General features: G+C 35.9%; 1 protein-coding gene and 1 long non-coding RNA gene across 4 annotated transcripts in view; one reads left to right on the top strand and one right to left on the bottom strand.

Annotated features, from left to right (window-relative positions):
* Nucleotides 1-13547, top strand: part of LOC128870425 (synaptotagmin-7) — a 33470-nt gene extending 19923 nt beyond the window's left edge. Inside the window, exons 4-5 of one of the 2 annotated variants that reach the window (XM_054113046.1) lie at nt 9455-9623; nt 13397-13547. In XM_054113046.1, the coding sequence (XP_053969021.1) occupies nt 9455-9623; nt 13397-13407 (180 nt within the window). In that variant the 3' untranslated portion in view covers nt 13408-13547. Of the gene's footprint in view, nt 1-9454; nt 9624-11673; nt 11932-13396 lie in introns of those variants that run through there. The other variant, XM_054113044.1, reaches the window with a different exon arrangement.
* On the bottom strand, nt 8807-10017 carry LOC128870426 (uncharacterized). 2 transcript variants are annotated; one of them, XR_008455372.1, is made up of 4 exons: nt 9659-10016; nt 9311-9592; nt 9095-9229; nt 8807-9038 (listed from the first exon to the last, which is right to left on the bottom strand). It is a non-coding gene; the product is annotated as an uncharacterized LOC128870426 (long non-coding RNA). The 2 variants fall into 2 exon arrangements; XR_008455371.1 differs by having other exon boundaries at nt 9095-9592; nt 9659-10017.
* Nucleotides 13548-20935: the final 7388 nt, after the last annotated feature.

The raw sequence follows: 20935 nt of genomic DNA, 5'->3' as shown, positions 1-20935 counted from the left end.
AATCGGAATGTGGAGACATTATAAAAAATCGACCAACTTTCTTTTGGGAAATATGCGCTTTCGTTTAGGAATAAGCTTCCATTTGTTTAATATACATCAATGGAGTTTGTATTTATCTACAATATGTACAGTGAGTCAAACAAGTATTGGTACACACGAAAAATCAAAGTTCGCAATGCTATAACTTTTTCTCTAATGAAAGTATAAAAAAATAGAAAACGATATTTTCTGAATGTCTAATATTTATTTATTACGTATCTGAACAAAAAAAAAATAATTTCGACTAAGGTTTACAAGCTCAACCTTGAAAGGTTAAATAAGGGACAACTTCACATCAAAAAAGTATTGACACAGGCAGCGTAATCAGCTTGCTCCATTGCAGCTGTAACGCGCTAATACTTTCTGGGTCCTCCTTTAGACTGAATAACGGCCTGCAAACGTCTCTTCATACAATTTACCACATTTGAAGTTTTGGAAGGTGTTATTTTATTCCATTCAGCAATTATTGCCTCTTTTAGAGAATCCTTTGACATTATGTGGTGAGATCGTAACTTCCGTTCCAAAAGATGCAACCCATGCTCAATAGGATTTAAGTTCGGGGATTGGGGGGTGTTTTAAGCTGTTTGCTCAAAATAAGACGAATGTTTTGGGTCATTATTTTGTTGAAATTACCAAGTTGTCCCATTAAGGTCCAGTTTCTCGACACTTGGACTTCGATTTTCTTTAAGAATGTCGATACACATGCTTATCCATTGTCTCATCTATGAACACGAGATTTCCGACACCAGATGCCGCGAAACACCCCCAAACCATTTCCTCCACCGTGTTTAACTGTTTTGAGGAGGTTGTGCTATTCAAGCTCTTTATTTCACTTTCGCCAAATCTTTTGTGCTCCATCTGACCCAAATAAATTGAATTTTGATTCATCACTAAATATGGCGGTATTCTAAAAAGGGCTTATTTAAATGCTGTTTAGCAAATTTCCTATTTACCCTCTTTTTCCTATTTACCCTCGAAATGAAGGGTTTGTGTCGAGGAACCCGGCCATGATACCCAGCCTTATATATTATTTAAAATTGATTTCAAATGAATTTTGCAGGGTTTCGCACAATTTGACAGTCGAAGTATTTGGATTTTGTGCCACTGTGAGCACCACAAATCGCTTCGGTCGTTCGGTTAATTTTTTTTTGGCGGCGGAATCTGCTAACCGGAGCGATTTTGCCAGTATTTCAATAATGCATAACAATGTTTCGAACGCTGGACCATGATTTATCAACAAGTTTGCCAATTTCGCGATAGGATTATTTTCCGAAATACAGTTTTATCATTAATTGACGTAGTTTTAGGGAAATTTAAGCACCACGGATCAAAAGTGATTGCGTCCGTATGCAATTCCTAAAATGTACGAATAAGTTAAAAGCAATAATGGAAATAACGGGGGTTAAACGTTACGACGCCAAAAGCATAAGTTAACATAAAGAATGCGCCAATACGTTTTTGATGCGTATATGTGCCTTATTTTACCTTTCAAGATTGAGCTTGTAAACCTAAGTCGAAATAAATTTTTTTTATTCAGATATGTAATAAATAAATACATTTAGAAAATACTTTCATTAGGAGAAACGTTATAGCACTGAGAAGTTAGATTTTTCGAGTGTGTCAATATTTTTTTGACTCACTGTATGTCAAGAATGATAGAAACATCAGAGGGTGCGCGACGTAACTTTTTTGTTGTCGTTGCATGAGAGAGTAGTGAAAATGCGAGCAAGAGTGCAAGAAGAAGAAGAACACACGAATAAATTGCACAAGTGCGGCGTCACACACATAGTTATATTGTGAAATTTGCTGAAAGCAGAGTAGCGGTACCACGATTGGCGCCTCTTTATCATTCTCTCAATCGTGTATGAATGTATGAATGTTAGCACATCAAGTGCAAGGTTAGGTCATCAGCTATGATGAAAAACGAAATTGTGAGAGCGAATTCGGCTGGCACGTCATAGGGGACTAGCCAACTGAATTCGACCCGCTCATTTCACACGCTCGTCCTCGTTGTTCAGACCAAGGATGATAGATTACATAGTAAGAATGATAGAAACAAGTGAGCGTGACGTCGCATTAGCTGAGTTGTGCAGTGTTGCCAACCATTTGTTCTTTGCAATAAATTTAGTGCTTTTTTATACCCAAAATGCGAAAATTCTTAAGGTTGGTGTTTGTTTCTTTTTTCAATTTAAAGCTACCGGAACTGTAAGTTAAAAATACTGTATAATACAGACAAAATAAGGTTAAAAAAGATCACTCTGAGAAGATTTTAGTGCTAATGAAAATTTGTTGATTCTTATAAAATTTGATACTTTGAAAGTGCAAATTAAATTTTTTGCTCCATTTTAAGGGTATGTTAGAATACTAAATCTTCTTCTCTCAACTCTTCTTAACATTGAAACCCTTTTTACACATTTTAAAAAGCGTTTGAATTTACTGAATGCGAATTAAAACCATATAGAAGTAATCGTTTCAAAAAGCTCATAAATTAAATTGTAGATAACCATAACATGTACATATAATTGGCGCGTACACCCTTTTTGGGTGTTTGGCTGAGCTCCTCCTCCTATTTGTGGTGTGTGTCTTGATGTTGTTCCACAAATGGAGGGACCTACAGTTTCAAGCCGTCTCCGAACGGCAGATATTTTTATGAGGAACTTTTTCATGGCAGAAATACACTCGAAGGTTTGCCATTGACTGCCGAGGGGCGACCGCTATTAGAAAAATGTTTTTCTTAATTTTGGAGTTTCACCGAGATTCGAACCAACGTTCTCTCTGTGAATTCCGAATTGTAGTCGGGCGCCAACCCCTTCGGCTACGGCGGCCGCCGACGGCGATAACCAGAACATATTTATTTAAAAAAACGTACATTTTAAGGACAATTCGTCACGCATACAAAGTTCTTTAAGTAATTCAATACAAATTTACAATAGTATTTTATTTTCCTTAAATGGGCATTTTAGTGCGCTTTTATATCCAAAGCTAGGCAACACTGCGACAGCGAGAGAGAGATTTGACTGCTGGAAGGAGAAGTACACCAACAATAACCGCAATCGCGGGCAATGTGACCAGATGTTAAAAAAATGAATTATTGAACTCATTTTTAAAATTATGCATATTTTACAAAATTATAAATACTGCCTTATAATTAGAACAGGCTAAAAAATGTCATAAAGAAAGAACTAAAGCTGCGAGACTAAATAAAAAAAAAAGATAAATCAAGTTACGAAAATGGTAATCTGGCCATAATGGTCACCAATTGTGCTAATTTGACATCACCCATTGTCAAATGCGCTGAGAGCAAAATAAGGATACCACGATAGGCCCCATCTCACTATTCTTTCCATCATGATTGCAAAGTTTGGCTATCCGAAGCAAAATTGTGAGAGTAACTTCAGCTGCCACGTCATTAGAAACTCGGTAACAGAATTCAGCCCGCTTTTTTTACACGTATTCACACACTCATCCAATCAGTCGTTGTGGAGATGGCAGCGAAGTAACATGAAGGATGGTTATTTTGATGTGTTAATTTTTATGTATACCATCAACACAATCTCATTTTTGTCGTAAACACACCGCTCCCATAACCCCGGTTACATCAGTAAATCAGCTGATTCCTTCAAATTCGCACAATCATGTTAATTTTTATGTATACCATCAACACAATCTCATTTTTGTCGTAAACACACCGCTCCCATAGCCACGGTTACATCAGTAAATCAGCTGATTCCTTCAAATTCGCACAATCACTATAAGATATAAGAGAGTTTCGAATCTTGTCAGACAGCAACGAAGTAACATTATTACAGACTGGGTTGATTTTCTTTGTATATCGCCAACATTATCTGATAACCAAATACTCGTACATACATATGTAGGTAAACAGAGAAATATATCTAAGTACAGTAAAATGATCTGAGCATTCAAGCATAAGAATACAAACGAAATTATTTACTTTTATATGACACAAATACTAAAATAAAATGTAAGTATTATGTAGCATTATAAAATTAAAGGTATTAAATAAAACTAAAATAAATGAAAATCCTACAAAAATAAAAAATAGTCAAATCAAAATATTACCAAATATAACATGTGCGTGCATACAAATGCAAATGATTATATGTACATATATACGTATACCGCACGCTTTCTCAGTGCTTGGGTAAAGACAAATCGACACGGCTCTTGCTTTGCGTCGATTTCTTATTGTCTATACGATCATAGATATCGTTTCTCGACTCCAGAACGTGTCGCTATAATTTGTGTTTCCTTCTTTTCACCTGACCGGCCACATCTACAATACTATATACATATGCCCGTTTGACAAAAATTAAGTGATTTTAACCCTTTCTTATTACTTACTCAATGGAGCAATTCAACGGCATATGTAGTAAATGAAAGAAACTTTAAAGAACAAAAAATATGAATAAATACCTACTTATATCAAATTCAATTAAGCAAATGATTATAATAAATGATGTTGATCAATCAGAAGTTCGTTTCTTTTCGTTTATAAAATAGCAATGCGTTTTATATTTAAAAACATACACTTTAAGTCAAAAAGATGTTACCGATCGAAATACTGACTTCCTGGATTGCTAGCCGGTAAGTATTTCGATGAGGTTTTCTTTAATGAAGCTTGTGTATTGCAATTATAGTCTAAACAGCCTAAATTATTTTAATTATATGTTCGGAAAGCTTTGAAAAGTGTAGATTAAAACACGTGTTGCAAAGTCATAAGATTGGTCGATATTTTGCTCATTACTCTTTATTTAATTTTAAACCAGCATTTATGTATTATTATTCGTTCGGTAATTTATTTCCATTAGTTTAAACTTGTCCTCGATGATGAAGGCTATAGTTCATTCACAAGGATTCTCTGGATGTCTTTCATCAGATTGACATCCGGGGAGCATGCTCCCACGCCAAGACGTTTCCACCATCGAAATTTCGTCTTAAAATTGCGATTTTATTCGAATGTCAACCATTTAAAACGTCTGGGCCATCAAGGTTATATATTTTCTCATTCGAAAAATTTTCTTGAGAGTAAATTTGCAGAATTCATAAAATTTAAGAATTTAACAGACAATCCGTGCGGGTATTTCGTTTTGAATCAATGCAAAGTTTAAAGCATTGTATCAATTAATTACATACTGTCTCAAATTAGGTCTCCCTAGACACTTGAACAGAGTGATATAGCAGAGAGAATCAATCGCACTGTTGTTAAAAAATGCATTGTATGTTAAGAGTTTCGGACTTAAATATTAAATTCTAAACTGATGCCCCATTTTTACTAAATCATTTGCATTTTGGATCAAACACGCGGAGTCCAGAAGAAATATGGATTAACAAAAAAACAAGTTTAACCAACGCCCCCATTTCAGACTAGGAATAATAGAACGTTAAGAAAAAGAATTTGGCTCTTGAGCCGCAGAATGAAACTGAGTGTAACAATTCACCAAACATCAAGCAAGCAGACATAGATTCAGTAGAGCACAACATCGGTTCGTCAGGCAATGACAAGCCAAATGCATCGTCGCTTGATTTCGAAAGAGTAAATTATCCCATTAAATTTGAAGAAATGTAGCAGAACGTATGGGGTGCTCGAAAATAATTGCAGGCATGAAAAAAGGTTATAATTTTTGCGCAACAGATTTTGTCTCCGACGAGAGGCGTTATGCAGCATATACAGTTTGTCAAGCAAGTGTTTTGACATCTTTAATCTAGCGAAATTCAGAGATACATTATGTTGAAAAAGTACCCGGAATTGTTCAATAAAACGCAAAATAATTGTTTAATTATTAAAATTTAATTTGTCACCTTCAAAATAGGTTCCATTCGAAGCAATACACATATAGTACGCCAACGAATTGCCCAGTCATCAAAGCACCTTTTAAAAGCGTTTGAAGAGATCTTCTTCAGTTCCTTCAGCGAATTCTCCTTAATGGCCTCTATCAACTCAAAGCGGCGTCCGCGGAGTTGCAATTTAAGTTTTGGGAAAGGGAAAAAGTCGCAGGGTGCTAAATCCGGTGAATACGGTGGTTGTTCGCTGTGTGTTATTTTCGGCTGTTCTTGAGCGACGTGCACGGGCTTTATTCTTCACATCACTAACTTGTCACAAAAACTCGAATTTTTTCACCAATTCGTGAATTGCGGTTCGACAAGGTGCTTCACGATGAAAAATGTTCGAGTTTTACTAACCGGCTCTGTCAAACTTTCACCATTTTTATAGTGAACTTTGATAATCTCAATGCGTTGTTTAAGCGTGAATCGTTCCATTTTTATTAATGGCGTAGTTTCTACTTGTCAAATATCAAAAAATGACAGCTTCAGAAGTGGCATCTACCTAAGTAGCGGGCTGTTCAAAATAACACCTGCTATTGGAAAGCCCTTTAGAATCGACCGACTGAGTCCCCTCAAACAATGCCCGTTTTCCGTTGATCAACAATCACATATATGTAACAGGTAACGCTACGGTGTATAAAATCATCTTAGCAAACAATTCCGAAATATATATTTAAAAACACTTTGTTGACAGTTGAGCAAAGCATTTGTTTTGTTTTTGTATTTTTGTTTTGGTTTGCTTTGGTGGATTCAAAAAGTTCACCGTTACGAAGTACAGGTAACTAAAGGGTGATTTTTTGCTATTATCTTTTTAAACAGTTGGCTTAAACAGCTGACGCGTGTTTCGTGTTTTGTTTCACTGTCAAAGATCTTCAGTTTGGTCTATAGTTTAACCAAGAATCGTCTTACAAACGAAAAACGCTTGCAAATCATTGAATTTTATTATAACAATGCCTGTTCTGTTAAGAAAGTTTATCGCGCGCTTCTTCCATTTAATGGTCAGTTTAATCGACCCACTGAAGCGGCTATTCCAGCTATTGTGACTAAATTTAGAACCAAATTTACATTATTGAACATCAACCCACCAACACGTTTGCGTAGAGTGCGAACTGAAGAAAATATCGCAGCTGTATCGGCCAGTGTTAATGATGACCATCAATTATCGATTCCTCGCCGTTCGCAGCAATTGCAGAAGAATTGCAAGAGCTACCAATGATCCAGAAAAGGTCACAGTTTGGTGCTGTTTATGGGCTGGAGGTATCATTGGACCGTACTTCTTCAAAGATGCTGCGAATCGTAACGTAACTGTGAATGGTGAGCGCTACCGTGAAATGATATACAACTTTTTTTTGCCCAAAATGCAAGAGCTTAACTTGCATGACATGTGGTTTCAGCAAGACGGTGGGGCATGCCACATAGCACGCGTAACAATGGACTTGTTGAGAGGCGAGTTCGGTGAGCATTTTGATTCACGTTCGGGACCTGTCAATTGGCCACCCAGATCGTGCGATATAACGCCTTTAGATTATTTTTTGTGGGGCTATGTTAAAGCTATTGTCTATTCAGACAAGCCTGCTTTAATTCTTCAAACATGATATTATATGGACTGTACTATCGATTTAAATAAAAACTTCATGCGTTTTTCTGAATTTTACGTATCTTTTTGAAAAACGTTCCTATAGCTCTTAAAAATCACCCTTTATATAAGTTAATAAAATAATTTTGAAAGACTCTCCAAATTCAATAAAAGGTGTTGGCTTTAGTTAAAGAAGTGTAAGTAACGGAATTCATTCAAAACATATTTTTGACAAACTGTATGCAGATGAAAAGAGAAATGCAGGAAATAAAGAAATAACCCTTTCTTGCTAGAGCAAAATATGGTCTTTTACGAAATAGCATCCCCCCGAAAAGCAATGAAGACTAAATGGGTATTTCAGATGGAAATTGACGCATACCATTAGCGTTCAACTCATCCGTTGAAAAGCTGGTTTGGCAGCTAAAGGTTTTCCCAAAAAAAACAAAAAGAAAGGTGTAAACTATAAAGAAAATTTCGCTGTCATAGTCCGATATACCTCACTTCGTATATTACTCGCGTTATCACCAAGCAAGGTTTATTTTCACTTCGAAAAGATGTTGTTATCACGTTTCTGAATGCTGAACAGGAAGGCAAAGTATATATTACTTAGTCAGAAGGATTCGACAATAGTTCAGGTTGTGGGTCCAAACAGCAAACATCTTAAACCCATTAAAACATTGGAATGGAATGGAAAGAAAATTTCAAAAGTTTTAAGAAATTTATTTTTTGCCTCCCAAATTTCGAGCTATGATATTAACATTCGCGTTAAATCTATTGTCGTTCTTCTATCAATCTGGCAAAAACCCACTGGATCGCAATTAAGCGTTTAATGCTTTACTTAAAAGAGAATTACATTGGGATCTTCTTTTCAAAAAAGAAGCGAGGACCATGACGCAGACCGGGGCAGCGAATTAAATATATGAAGGACATTCTACGACAGGCTACCTATTTCAGCTCCAAGGAAGCTCCATCAACTGAAGCCGAGTTTATGTTCTTGACGGCAGCGGTTCAAAAAGCGTCGTGGCTCCAGGGATACCAAAATTAGTTGACAACAAAAAACTAAAACAATAGTACTTTATTGTGACAATAGAAGCGCCATTCATGTCGTATTAAATAATTCTTACTCCGCTCTGCCAAATATGTAGACATAAAGAATAAATTCGTTCATATGCTAGCAGATATTTTAACTAAACATGTTCCTAAATCTCTTGACATGGTTTGTCAAATATTAACTAATAATATCACACTACCATAAACATTACTGACATTGTTCAATGTGATCAATTTAGAGGTATTGGATTTTGAATTGAAATAAAATAACGAAAATTTAAATTGATTGGGCAATCTTTATTATTTTTGTGTTGAACCATTTATGGCATTTATTTTTTAAAGATAATCTTCCGCCCAACTATGGCAATTTTGCTTATTGACCTAGCCATCTCTGATCCGCCATCGTTAGGCCTGAGCGCAATTGTACGATTTGTAAACGTTATTAAGGTGTAAGTCTTTCTATGATAAAATATCAATGAATACTGAAAATAATTATGTATATAATTTGACAGTAGCCACACGTGATCTGTAAAAAAAGCCTTATTGGAAAAAGGAGCTCCAATCTGATCACCCTTTACATACCTTCAAATAGAATTTTGTACAATAAACCCTCACCTCCATTTTTCGTACGTATGTATAATATATAAAAGACTGATCCTTGGAAAAGCAACGGCCATGTAATTTTGCAGCACGTGTTGAACCCATTTTCTTTTTCATCTTCCAAATTGTTACCGTTATGTAAATAAAATTGTTTTACAGTACCAGTTTGATAGAAGAAAGATTAATCGAAATACTTACTGGTTACTAATAAGAACAAATATTACATAGGTGTTATAATTTTGCAACAAAGTCTATCTTTAGTCGTTTGTAAGGTATTCTGTAGCTATCTACATCTGCATTATCACTTTATATCTATTACATGTATATACGACATGCGATTAGGTTGATTTCGCTAGCAAGCAATCATTTTGGAAAGCACTGAAACCACCGGCTAAGGATAAATGCGGTGAATTGCTTTCATCGCTCTGCTATCACCCATCAAATTCAATACTAACATTAACATTGATTAAGGCTCGAAATCTGAAAGCAAAAGATATCAATGGCAAATCAGGTACGTAAATGGTTAACACGCATCCACATACTTACACAGCCATATTCACATAACATACATATGCGTAATCCCAAACGCGTAAAAATTTGTCGAGACTATGATGCATGTACAGAGTTATTCACACGCGAAAGGCATTTGCATACAAACTCGTATATTACGTACATTACACCTGCGGAGAAATCTACTATTTGTATTACCGAACAAGTGCACTCCTATTGAATTTAGATCCACAATTGGTCCGTGTTCCTTCTTATTAGCAACTAGGAAGTGTTAATTGACCCTCCCTGTATCACCATTTCAATAGTTCTGCAACCTCTTTTTGTATCTAGATATTATCGATCAAGCTGTCGGTTGAAATAGTCGATTTAATGTTATAGTGACGTCACTCTCACTTGTTGTGTTTCTGTAAGAAACTGTGTCGAATCGATCAACAACCGTGGTACTCAACTGACGTGTTCCATTTTATTTTACTACGAATACTCGATTAAAAGGGTTTCTGTAGACAAATGAAAATAAATATTGTCGATCATTATTCTCACATGTCCTAAAGGCGGTGACAACACACATTTCGTTTGTTATATACTCGTATATATATGAATACTTTATAATAATAGGACTATGAATAAGTTCGTGCGGTTTTTTTTCGAAATTTGAAACTTTATTGACGTAAAATGGTTACAAATTTAATATTCAAAATATTGTCCATCGCTTACTACTACTTTTTCCCATCTCTCTGGCAATTCACGGATTCCCTTTGTGAAAAATTCGGTCGGTTTTGCCGCAATCCACGAATCGATCCATTTTTTGACTTCATCGTAATTACGGAAGTGCTGGTCAGCCAGGCCATGTTGCATCGATCGGAAGAGATAGTAATCGGATGGCGCAAGGTCTGGACTATACGGCGGGTGGGGTAGGACATCCCATTTGAGCGTTTCTAAGTATGTTTTGACCACTTGTGCAACATGTGGCCGAGCATTGTCATGTTGCAAAATAACTTTGTCGTGTCTATCGGCGTATTGCGGCCGTTTTTCTCGCAGTGCTCGGCTCAAACGCATCAATTGTCGTCGGTAGACATCCCCCGTAATCGTTTCATTCGGTTTCAGTAGCTCATAATACACAACACCCAGCTGGTCCCACCAGATACACAGCATAACCTTCAGGCCATGAATATTCTGCGCCGACGTCGATGTTGAAGCATGGCCAGGGTATCCATACGTTGCCCGACGTTTTGGATTGTCGTAATGGACCCACTTTTCATCGCCAGTCACAATTCGATGCAAAAAACCCTTTCTTTTGTGCCGTTGAAGCAGTTGTTCGCATGCCATAAAACGGCGTTCAACGTCTCTTGGCTTCAATTCATACGGCACCCAATGGCCTACCTTTCGGATCATTCCCATGGCTTTTAAACGTTTGGAAATGGTTGATTGATCAACTCCCAAAGTTTTTGCAACCTCTTCTTGCGTTTGAGCCGGATCTTGATCGAGCAATTCCTCCAATTCGGTATCCATGAACTTTGGCGGCGCACCCTCGCGTTCTTCGTCTTCCAAGCCAAAATCACCACTTTTAAAGCGTGCAAACCACTTCTGGCACGTTCGCTCAGATAGAGCATGCTCACCATAAACTTCCACCAAGATACGATGACTTTCGGCTGCTTTTTTCTTCATATTAAAATAATGAAGAAGAATTCCCCGCAAAAACACATTATTTGGCACGAAATTCGACATTTTCAAGTGTGGTAAAAATATTGTTGTTTACGCTTCAAATAAAAAACTTATACTGACGTTTGTGCCTTACGACAGTAGCTCTCCAATGAATGTTTGGAAATGTGGATCGATGGAATAATAATCAAGTTACGCCATCTGTTGTAAAACCGCACGAACTTATTCATAGTCCATTAAAAGGTGACAAAATCGTTATAGAAGCGCGGATTTTGTAGACTGTACTTTTTAATTTGTTTTGCTTTGTTTGTATAGTATGTGCTTACATTTGATGGCATTGTTTTATTAAATTTTAAATATGTATTGAAAATATGTACAATAATTATTTACAGAATTGGCTTTTTGAAATAGTATTTCGCACGGGCCTCTCTGGCGGACATTCTCAACGCTTCTGAATGAAGTCACTAGCGACGGAAACAACTTCCACGGAGTCTCCAAACAACCATTCTGTAGAGCCATTGACAGTGTATTCAATTAGCATATGGGTCTTTAAAACACTTCTTTCCCAAATTCAAACGTTGGACGTTCTTAACCCGTATATAGCAAAACACGATATGATTGCACATTTTTGGAGAAGAATAAATAGTTATTTACAAATATTAAAATTTCTGTTTCATGCTTCATTGATTTTGATTTCACACAATCTTAGTCGATAGGCCTACTACAGGGTGTCCGATGGCAGAATTAGGAATAAAAAGCTAAATTAAAAAATTAACGATTAAGGTTTATTTCAATAACTATTACAACGAAAATAAGTGCGTTTTATATGATTTTTTAATTATTTGCTTAAAATGTTTAACGTTACGTTGCATATACTCTTTGAATATCGCCGCGGTACTCCGTGCCACTCGCTGGAGAAGTAATGTTGGAGTGCCATCAACCTCGCGACCGATATTTTCATTTAGTGCTTAAGTAGTCACTGGGTTTTTTTCATAGACTTTTGTTTTTGAAGTACCTTCACAAAAAAAGTCCATAGGGACAGGCGTCCTGGGTGACTAAGATATGTCGCCGAAACGGCTTGTCACTTTATTAGAGAAGAAATTACACAGTTTGGCAGTGTGCGGCATGGCGCCATCTTGCTGAAACTATGTGTATGTACTGAAGGAAATATGTTCTCTCAATATTGACAGAAAATAATCATTCAGTATGTGCCTATTAGAGAAATCATCAACTGAAATTGCTTGCCCTCGACGATTTTCAAAAAGATATAGTCCACTGCTTTTAATATAGGGTTCTGGCCTTTATGTGACTAACAACGGTGGCTTCGGTTATTTACATATACATTTGAATGAAGTTCATCACTCCAAAACATAAAATAACTGCAACATTGTCTCGCCGAAATTTTCACGCGAATTATAACGGTTACGCTTAATCATTTGCAATCTTAAAACACGATTTGAATTTTGAAGTCTAAGATCCTTCCTCAATATTTCATGTACGATAGTTAGTGGCTATCTTCGACGAACAGTTGCGCGCGAATCATTGGCCTTGAACTTCGCGTCGATTGCGAACGCCCGTGCACTGCGATATCGAGACCTAAGCAGCGATTAGTGGCGCCGTACCTTAACCATAACTGTAACCTTAGCAATCAGATGTTCTAATAAAACATATGGGCATCATTTTAAACGATTATAGGTGCCGCACCATAACCGTCGTCGTACGTATCTATTGAATTTTGGGGTTACCCCGACCCCATAAGCAGCTGTGAAATACTTAACATTTATTTTGATATTTGGGATAAATTATAAAATTTGTATTTTTTCATCAATTTTTTTCTTATGTCCAAGTATGTCCATTGTAGCATAAGAAAATTACCACCATAGCCGCTGATTATATTGCTTCTTTGGTCTCAGAACAACGACTGATTTTAAGAGCGTAAGTGAGCTTTGCTGACCTCTGATTTAAAACATGATTCAGTGGGCAGCCTGTATTTCTCTCAGTGTACCGCATTTTGTCATTTAAATCTTACAGAAACACTTTTTTCGACCAATCGAACAATTTTGATCGAATCGATGTGACGTCATTATAATCAAAAATTTTCTCGATTTCTTACAGAAACGGGCTAATGAACTAAATATTATCAAATCTCCGTGCTGTCCATGTAGCAATAATCCGTAGGGAAAGGGTTGACGTACATACATGCTTAATTTTTGGGGCAGAAAAGAAGTTGTCTTTTTCTTCTTAAATGATTTAACTTCAATTTAAAAATGGAACATTCAAATTGTAATAACATTAAATGTAAACAATGACATATTTATGCACGTTTATTTAATTCGTTGTCGTATTCGACTCGAACGAACTCTTTGCGTTATGTATATCGGAGGGGTTTTGAATCAGAACTTTTATTCAATAGCTTCAGGTTTTTCTTAAAGAGTTGTTCAATACTCATACATGTGTACTTAGGCGTATATGTACTTATAATTAGATGTTTACTCCGCTCATAAGTGCTGAATCTCGGATCAGGCAATCCATTGATGCGTTGTTCTTAAATAATTTAATATAAACTGTTAAGATCTAAAAACCAACGGTTGGCCAAAATTCGTCCAAATGCAAAAAAGTATTATGAGTATGCCAGCGGTTTTTTATGCAGAATAATGAAAGTATATGATATAATCTACTATCTTCGACCAACACATTCGATTGGATAAAAAATTTTCCTCCACAATCCAAAAATAATTTCTTCTTGCAAATATTTTGATTATATTATATAAAGTATAACAAAGATTTGTGACCTAAATTTGAGTTATATATTGTATGCGACAGTGTATTGCATGTCACAGTACAGCATTAAAAAAAATGTACGTATTACAAGGTAAGAATAGTTCGTTTTAGGAACTTTTACTTAAAATCCTTAAAACGATACATCTGAACAACTCAAACAAAAATTAAAAAAAAAAACTATATAAAAATATATTGTAATCAGAAGTTTGTTTTCACTTAACTTTACTTAATGAGTGCTATTTTAGAACTGCTGGTCACAATATTTTACAAAGTAAATTTGTCTTACAATTTAATTTGTTATTTGATCACACGGACATGCCTCGTGACTGCAGTGAGGAGTAATTGACGCGATATCAGCAAATTCCTGCAGGTATCGCTACCACGGTTCTGTTTATGTTTGTTTCCCCGTACGCGTTGTTGTTGTTAACGTTCCCAGCGTACGGTTACATTTCATCCGCGTGGATTTGTGTGAAGTTTGCTTATCCACTTCTTTAGAATTAAACAAGTGATACAAGTTGGTTCATTCAGTCGTTTATTTTTTTTAGGGAAACAAACCACACAAAAATCACTAATGAATGAATGAAAACTCCGTTATTTTTGCTTTTGTACGTAAACATTGTCTACTCATAAATTCTATTCTCTTCTATTCTTCATGTTCCCGCTCGCTATCTCTATGCTCTATTAACTTGACGAAAAAATTTGCATGCGAAAGCAACAACAAAGTTATCGAGTAAGATTCGCTGCTAGCGAGTATGGCTATAGCTCATTAGGCCGCACTGCCTTATCAGCACATGTAATTTAAGGCTATTCTTACGTCTGCTTCGTCCCCATTTATAGATGTCTTGAACTTCACACATTTCTCTTATTTCTTCGTTTTGTATGTGATCGAGTCTTGTGTGTCGATACCGTAAGCATAATTGGACGGACACATGTTTTGTAAATTTGCGTTTTGCTTTTCACGCTCCTGAACACTATGTCCCTTAAAAACCCAGAAATGCGTGCTGCTTTCATAGTTTGAGTTTTAACCTCATTGACGAGATCTTTTTGTGATGTTATGGTATCTTCCAAATATTGAAAGCTCATAACTTGTTCAATGTTCCGTCCATACATGGCAAGTTTACATCTTAGAAAATGTATTGATATAGTCATGCGTTTTGTTTTTGTTTTGAAAATCTGCATATGAAACTTTGTTGTCGATTGTTCGAATACAAGTCTTTGGGCATTATCTTTCATATCCGATAAAACAACAGGCTCATCTGCATAACAAACATTTCTTTGCCACCGATTGCATAACCTCTTGTTGCTGTTGATCTAACATCATTGGTTATTTCGGCCATTATTACGTTAAACAGAACGGGACTGAGACTGTCACCTTGTCTGATACCTGCGGACACAGATATTTTAGAAGAAGTCTCATTTTTTTATCCCTATGTATGTAACGTTATTTTTAGTATATCATCTATTATCATCTGTCAATTTTCCGCTTTTAAGTTGATTTAGCACGTCTAACAAAAGAATTTCATCCTGTTTATCCCCCTTTTTATGAATGGGAATTGTCGTACTTTCCCTCCATTTGTCTGGGACTTTATTATTTTCAAGAATTTTATTAAATATATCTTTTATTTCGACCATCAGACAACTTCCTGCATATTTCAGCATTGCATTAAATATGTTGTCAGGCCCTGGTAACTTCCCATTCTTTATTTTGTCTACATAAATCTTTACATCTAGAAGTGATATCCAATAATTTTCAGGTACGTCGTCGTAGGAAGTAGCTGTTGTAGCTGTTGAGACTGAAAGTGGGACTCCCATATAGATAGAGGGATGTTGGAAAAGGAAAGGTACTCATTTATAGGTTGTTTTCTATTTTTTAACATACCCCATATAGGACGCCATATAGGTCATGTTCCATGTTCGCATTTCTTACATTCTTATACTCATCATACGTTGTGATGCTCTGTCTGAACTGTAGGAAAGCAGTTTTTTCTTTGCTGTCAATATTTTGACCTCTGGCGTAAACCGTGACTTCGAATTCCTAGAGTGGCTTGTACTAACTTTTCTTGAGTTTGAAAAAGTATACTTACCCTATGAACAGAAAGTACCGGGAAGGTGATGTTGACTGTTTTCTTCGATTGCTAAGGCGTATTGCACCGTGAGTACCTTCAATCAGGCCAGACACTCAATAAAGAATACTATTTATCCGTTTTGAAGCGTTTGAGAGCGGTCGCCACCGGCCGGAAATGTGGGCAAACAATTCTTGGATTTTGCATGATGATAACGCGCCATTTGACCAAATACCATCGTGCAAGCACCGTATTCACCTTATATGGCCCCGCGCAACTTATTTTTGTTTCCTAAGTTGAAGTTACCACTTCGTGAAAGAAGATTTCAGTCGAAAGAGGGGATCAAAGAGAATGCAACGAAGGAGCTGAAGGCTATCACTTCGTCGGCCTACCAGGGGTGCATGGAAGACTGGGTTAATCGTTGGCACATGTGTGTTGCTTCAGACAGGTCATATTTTGAAGGAGACAAAATAAATTTGTTGGCCGCCGTAGCGGCCATTCGGAATCCACAGAGGGAACGTAGGTTCGAATCTCGGTGAAACACCAAAATTAAGAAAAACATTTTTCTAAATGCGGTCGCCCCTCGGCTGGCAATGACAAACTTTCGAGAATATTTCTGCCACAAAAATAGCTGCCGTTCGGAGTCGGCTTTAAAATGTAACGTTCCATTTGTGGAACGACATCAAGACGCACGCCACAAATAGGAGGAGGAGCTCGGCCAATCAACCAAAAAGGGTGTACGCGCCAATTATATACATACATACATATATATACATATATAAAATAAATTTGCCTGAAATTTAACTCTGTTTTGTTTTATTTAAAGATTCCCGGTACTTTCGGATCATAGGGTATACTGTTGTTTATAAGCAAAAAACGTATTTGTTATACGTAGTTGATTTTGCGAACAAAATGGTATTAGTTGTTACCATTGTTGTTGAAAGTATCTGCATTAAGCCGATTTTTTATCCCTGATATAATGTTCGATCCTATTTGTGCGTTAAAATCTTCCATTACGTATACTTCTTCTTGTATTGGAATATTATGAATAAATCCTTGCAGTTTCATATAGAAATCGTCTTTTTCTTCTTGACACTTAGTGATATCTTGTGCATAGATGCTTACGAGGTTTGTAACCTGCTTTTTCACTTTTATCGTTACATATAAAAGTCTGTCAGAAATATATTGTACTTTTTCTATTTGTTTTTCCTATTTTTTTGTATTAGGAAAACTATGTCTGATGCGGCGCGCTCATTATTTTCCTTTCCACTGTATATTAAGAACAGTGTTACGCTTTCCTTTTTTCTTTGTTTCGGATAGATGTTGCTCAGAGAACGTTAAATATAGAGAATTCTCACGAGCTACGAATAGTGTAAATTGTCAAAAATGAAGTCTAATCGCCGCCGGGGAGTGGTGAAACTTTTAACAGAGCTGTTTTACAGCGATTTCTCCTTTAGCATATTGGCCCTGCACAGTTTTTGGTTTCTGTAGGAAATCAAATTGACGAATAGCCGACGGCATTTTGCAAAGTATTTGCTTGTGCATTTTTATGTTCCCTTGATAAACGAAAATTTATTCAATTTGTATTTTCAAACAAAGATGATGAAGAAAAATGATTGAATATTTATTATATGCGCCAACATTTCAAATCAAAAAAACTTTAATATTTTGAGTCGAAATTAATTCATAGCATACAAGTGTATCTATCCCTTCAAACAAATCAAAAAATTCTGTATACAAAACGCTTCATTACGAGGCACACAGGAAGATGGCATATGCAAATATAAATATGTGAATTGAATTCAAGCAAAACAATGCTTATTAATATATACATATGCATGTGCATACAACCGCACACACAGGACACTCACTTTATTCCTCAAAATGCGTATGTCTTCAAAGCTAAAATTCTATGCCTAGCGACTACAAGAACAAAATGCAGTCATAGACGCAGGCGTAGCGGCCATCATTCTAGTTGCCATAGCGCTGAATAGTCGCGGCGGCGCCGAACAGTTTCAACTATTGTACTTGTACAACGAAAACTCATCATCAAAAAATTCATTAATAAATTCGAGCTCATACTTCTAAGAGCAAGTCAAGGCGAATTTATTACAGGTGACAGCAAACACATATACAGTGGCTCACAGCTTATTTCGTGTGGCTGTATGTTAAACTAAAGAATTGTAAAATTATTTTTATTTGATTTATTTTAAAAAAAATTTAAATGCACAATCAAAGATAAATTATTTCTAATTACAAACATGTATAAATGCATTCAAATTTTTTCTTCTTTAGTAGAATATTTACAACAAAAACAGAATACTAGGTAAATTGACGTCACAGCTTATTTCGTGTGTTCACTTTTACCGTTATCGGCGCCAGTAAACCGGTTAGCAATTATAAGAAATTTGTTTTGCATAGTATATTAGATTATATCCTTATTTAGTTTACACATTGAAAGTAGTCGGTTGTCCAGCTTAATTTAAAAATACCGTGATGGGTCGTCGTACGTCGATTGAAAGGCGCGAACTAGTGATTACGCATTACAAAAATGGAAAGTCGAAGATAAAAATTGCTCAAATTGTAAATTTGAGTACTTCCACAGTACAGTACATTATTCAACGCTTTTCTCGTGAAAAAAGAGTGGTTGACAAAGGCCGCCAAGCTCCAAACAAAATTTTTACAGAAGCTGATGAAAGGTGGATATTAAGAAAAATTAAAAAAGACCCACGAATTAGTGCGCCAGCTTTGACAAAAGAGGTTGAAAAAGTACTTGGTAAGTCATGTAATCCTGAAACAATAAGAAGAATTCTGCGCAAAGCTGATTTCCACGGTCGTACAGCTCGAAACAAACCGTTTGTTAATGAGCGTAACAGAAGATTAAGGGTGGAGTTTGCCGAAAACCATGTTAATAAAGACCAAACATTTTGGAATAACGTTATTTTCGCCGACGAAAGCAAATTCAACCTCTTTGGTTCCGATGGAAAGTCTTTCGTTTGGCGTAAGCCCAACGCGGAGCTGGACCCGAAGAATCTGCGTGGTACAGTAAAACACGGTGGGGGCCATGTAATGGTTTGGGGCTGCATGTCAACAGCTGGTGTCGGAAACTTGGTTTTTATCGACGAAATTATGGATGAAACAGTTTATTTGAATTTATTAAAAAATAATTTACTACAAAGTGCTGAAAAATTAGGCATTCGGGACAGGTTCAGGTTCTATCAGGGCAATGATCCGAAGCATAAGTCGGAATTAGTGCAACGGTGGCTTATATGGAATTGCCCTCATGTGGTAAAAACGCCAGCACAATCACCTGTTCTCATTGTAATTGATAATTTATGGAATATTCTGGATCAAAAAATTAGAAAACATAACATAAGCAACAAACAAGATCTAAAAACAGCATTGCAAGTGGAGTGGGAGAAAATATCTCCTGAATACACTGGAAAACTTGTTAGCTCCATGCAATCCCGGTTAAAAGCTGTATTAAAACAAAAAGGCTACCTCTACAAAATATTAGATTAGTAAAAACTTAATAAATTTAAAAAAAAAAATCATGTTTTTTCTAGTTTGGTTAAGCACACGAAATAAGGTGTGACGTGGATTTACTTATAATTTTGATTTTGCTGTAAATATATTACTTAAGAAGAAATAATTTAAGTTTATTTATGTATGTTTGTAACAAGAAATAATTTATCTTTGAATGTACGTTTAAGTTTTTTTTCTAAATAAAGTTTATACAAAAATATTAAACTTTTTTATTTTGATAAACGGGCACACGAAATAAGCTGTGAGCCACTGTAAGTAAAACCCTACATGTATTTGTTGTTGCGTTTGGTGCAAGCATCATGTCAAAATCAGCAAGCAAATGTAAACATACGAATGGAAACATACCAATACATACAAACAAAGCATATCATTTTGACGTAAGCCATACCTACGGCGAAAAATTCAGCTGGGTGAATGCTGTCACCTTATTAAATCCACCTTGGAGCAAGTACTTTCATTCATAAACGAGCCGCCCATATGCCAATTTTCTCGACAATTCGAAAATAGTCAATATTGGAATATTTCGCGTAGAATTATTTGCCAATATTTGATAAATCTTGAATTTTTGTCAAGTCGAGTGCCCGCGGCTTCGTACATATGTATGCATCAATATATGTACGTAAATATGTGTATATGTACAATGCTGTGCCTATGAATATGCGCTGCGCCTTTGAATGCGCGCTGGATTTCTTGAGAAGTTTTACCGTTTTATTTTGAGCTGTGGCTGGTGAGCATACATACACACAGCATATACATATGCGGATAATGCGTATATAAATTCACAAATTTACATTTGCATATGCCATCTTCCGGTGAAGCGTTTCCTATAGAGGATTTTGATTCAGTTGAAGGGAATTCAACAAAGTTTTACAGACACCAGACAGACAGACATCACATATGTATATAATTTTGGATGATTTGGAAAATTCAAATATATAGGTCATATTAAAAAGCTACCTAACATTCTTTGCCATATGTACATAGGTAGTTGCCAATAGAATGATTGTAATATTTACTATATCAAGCATCCCACGCTTTTAACTCTAATTTGAATTACTCTATTTGTATCTTAATTTTTGTTATAATTCTGTTCTGAGGTAGTTGACTATGACTGATCGTTCGATTTGCTATTACTTCATTATAGGTCCCTTTGTCATTAAAATTTATTTTCTACTTTTTAGTTCGATTAGCAATAAAAGCGTGTTTTTTAGTTTTTTTAAACTATTTTTTATTAAAAAATAGTAAATCGACCGAAAGGCCGTTA

Source organism: Anastrepha ludens, chromosome X (assembly GCF_028408465.1).
Source record: "Anastrepha ludens isolate Willacy chromosome X, idAnaLude1.1, whole genome shotgun sequence".
NCBI classification, from domain to species: domain Eukaryota; kingdom Metazoa; phylum Arthropoda; class Insecta; order Diptera; family Tephritidae; genus Anastrepha; species Anastrepha ludens.
This window is presented reverse-complemented; position numbering and strand designations above follow the sequence as displayed.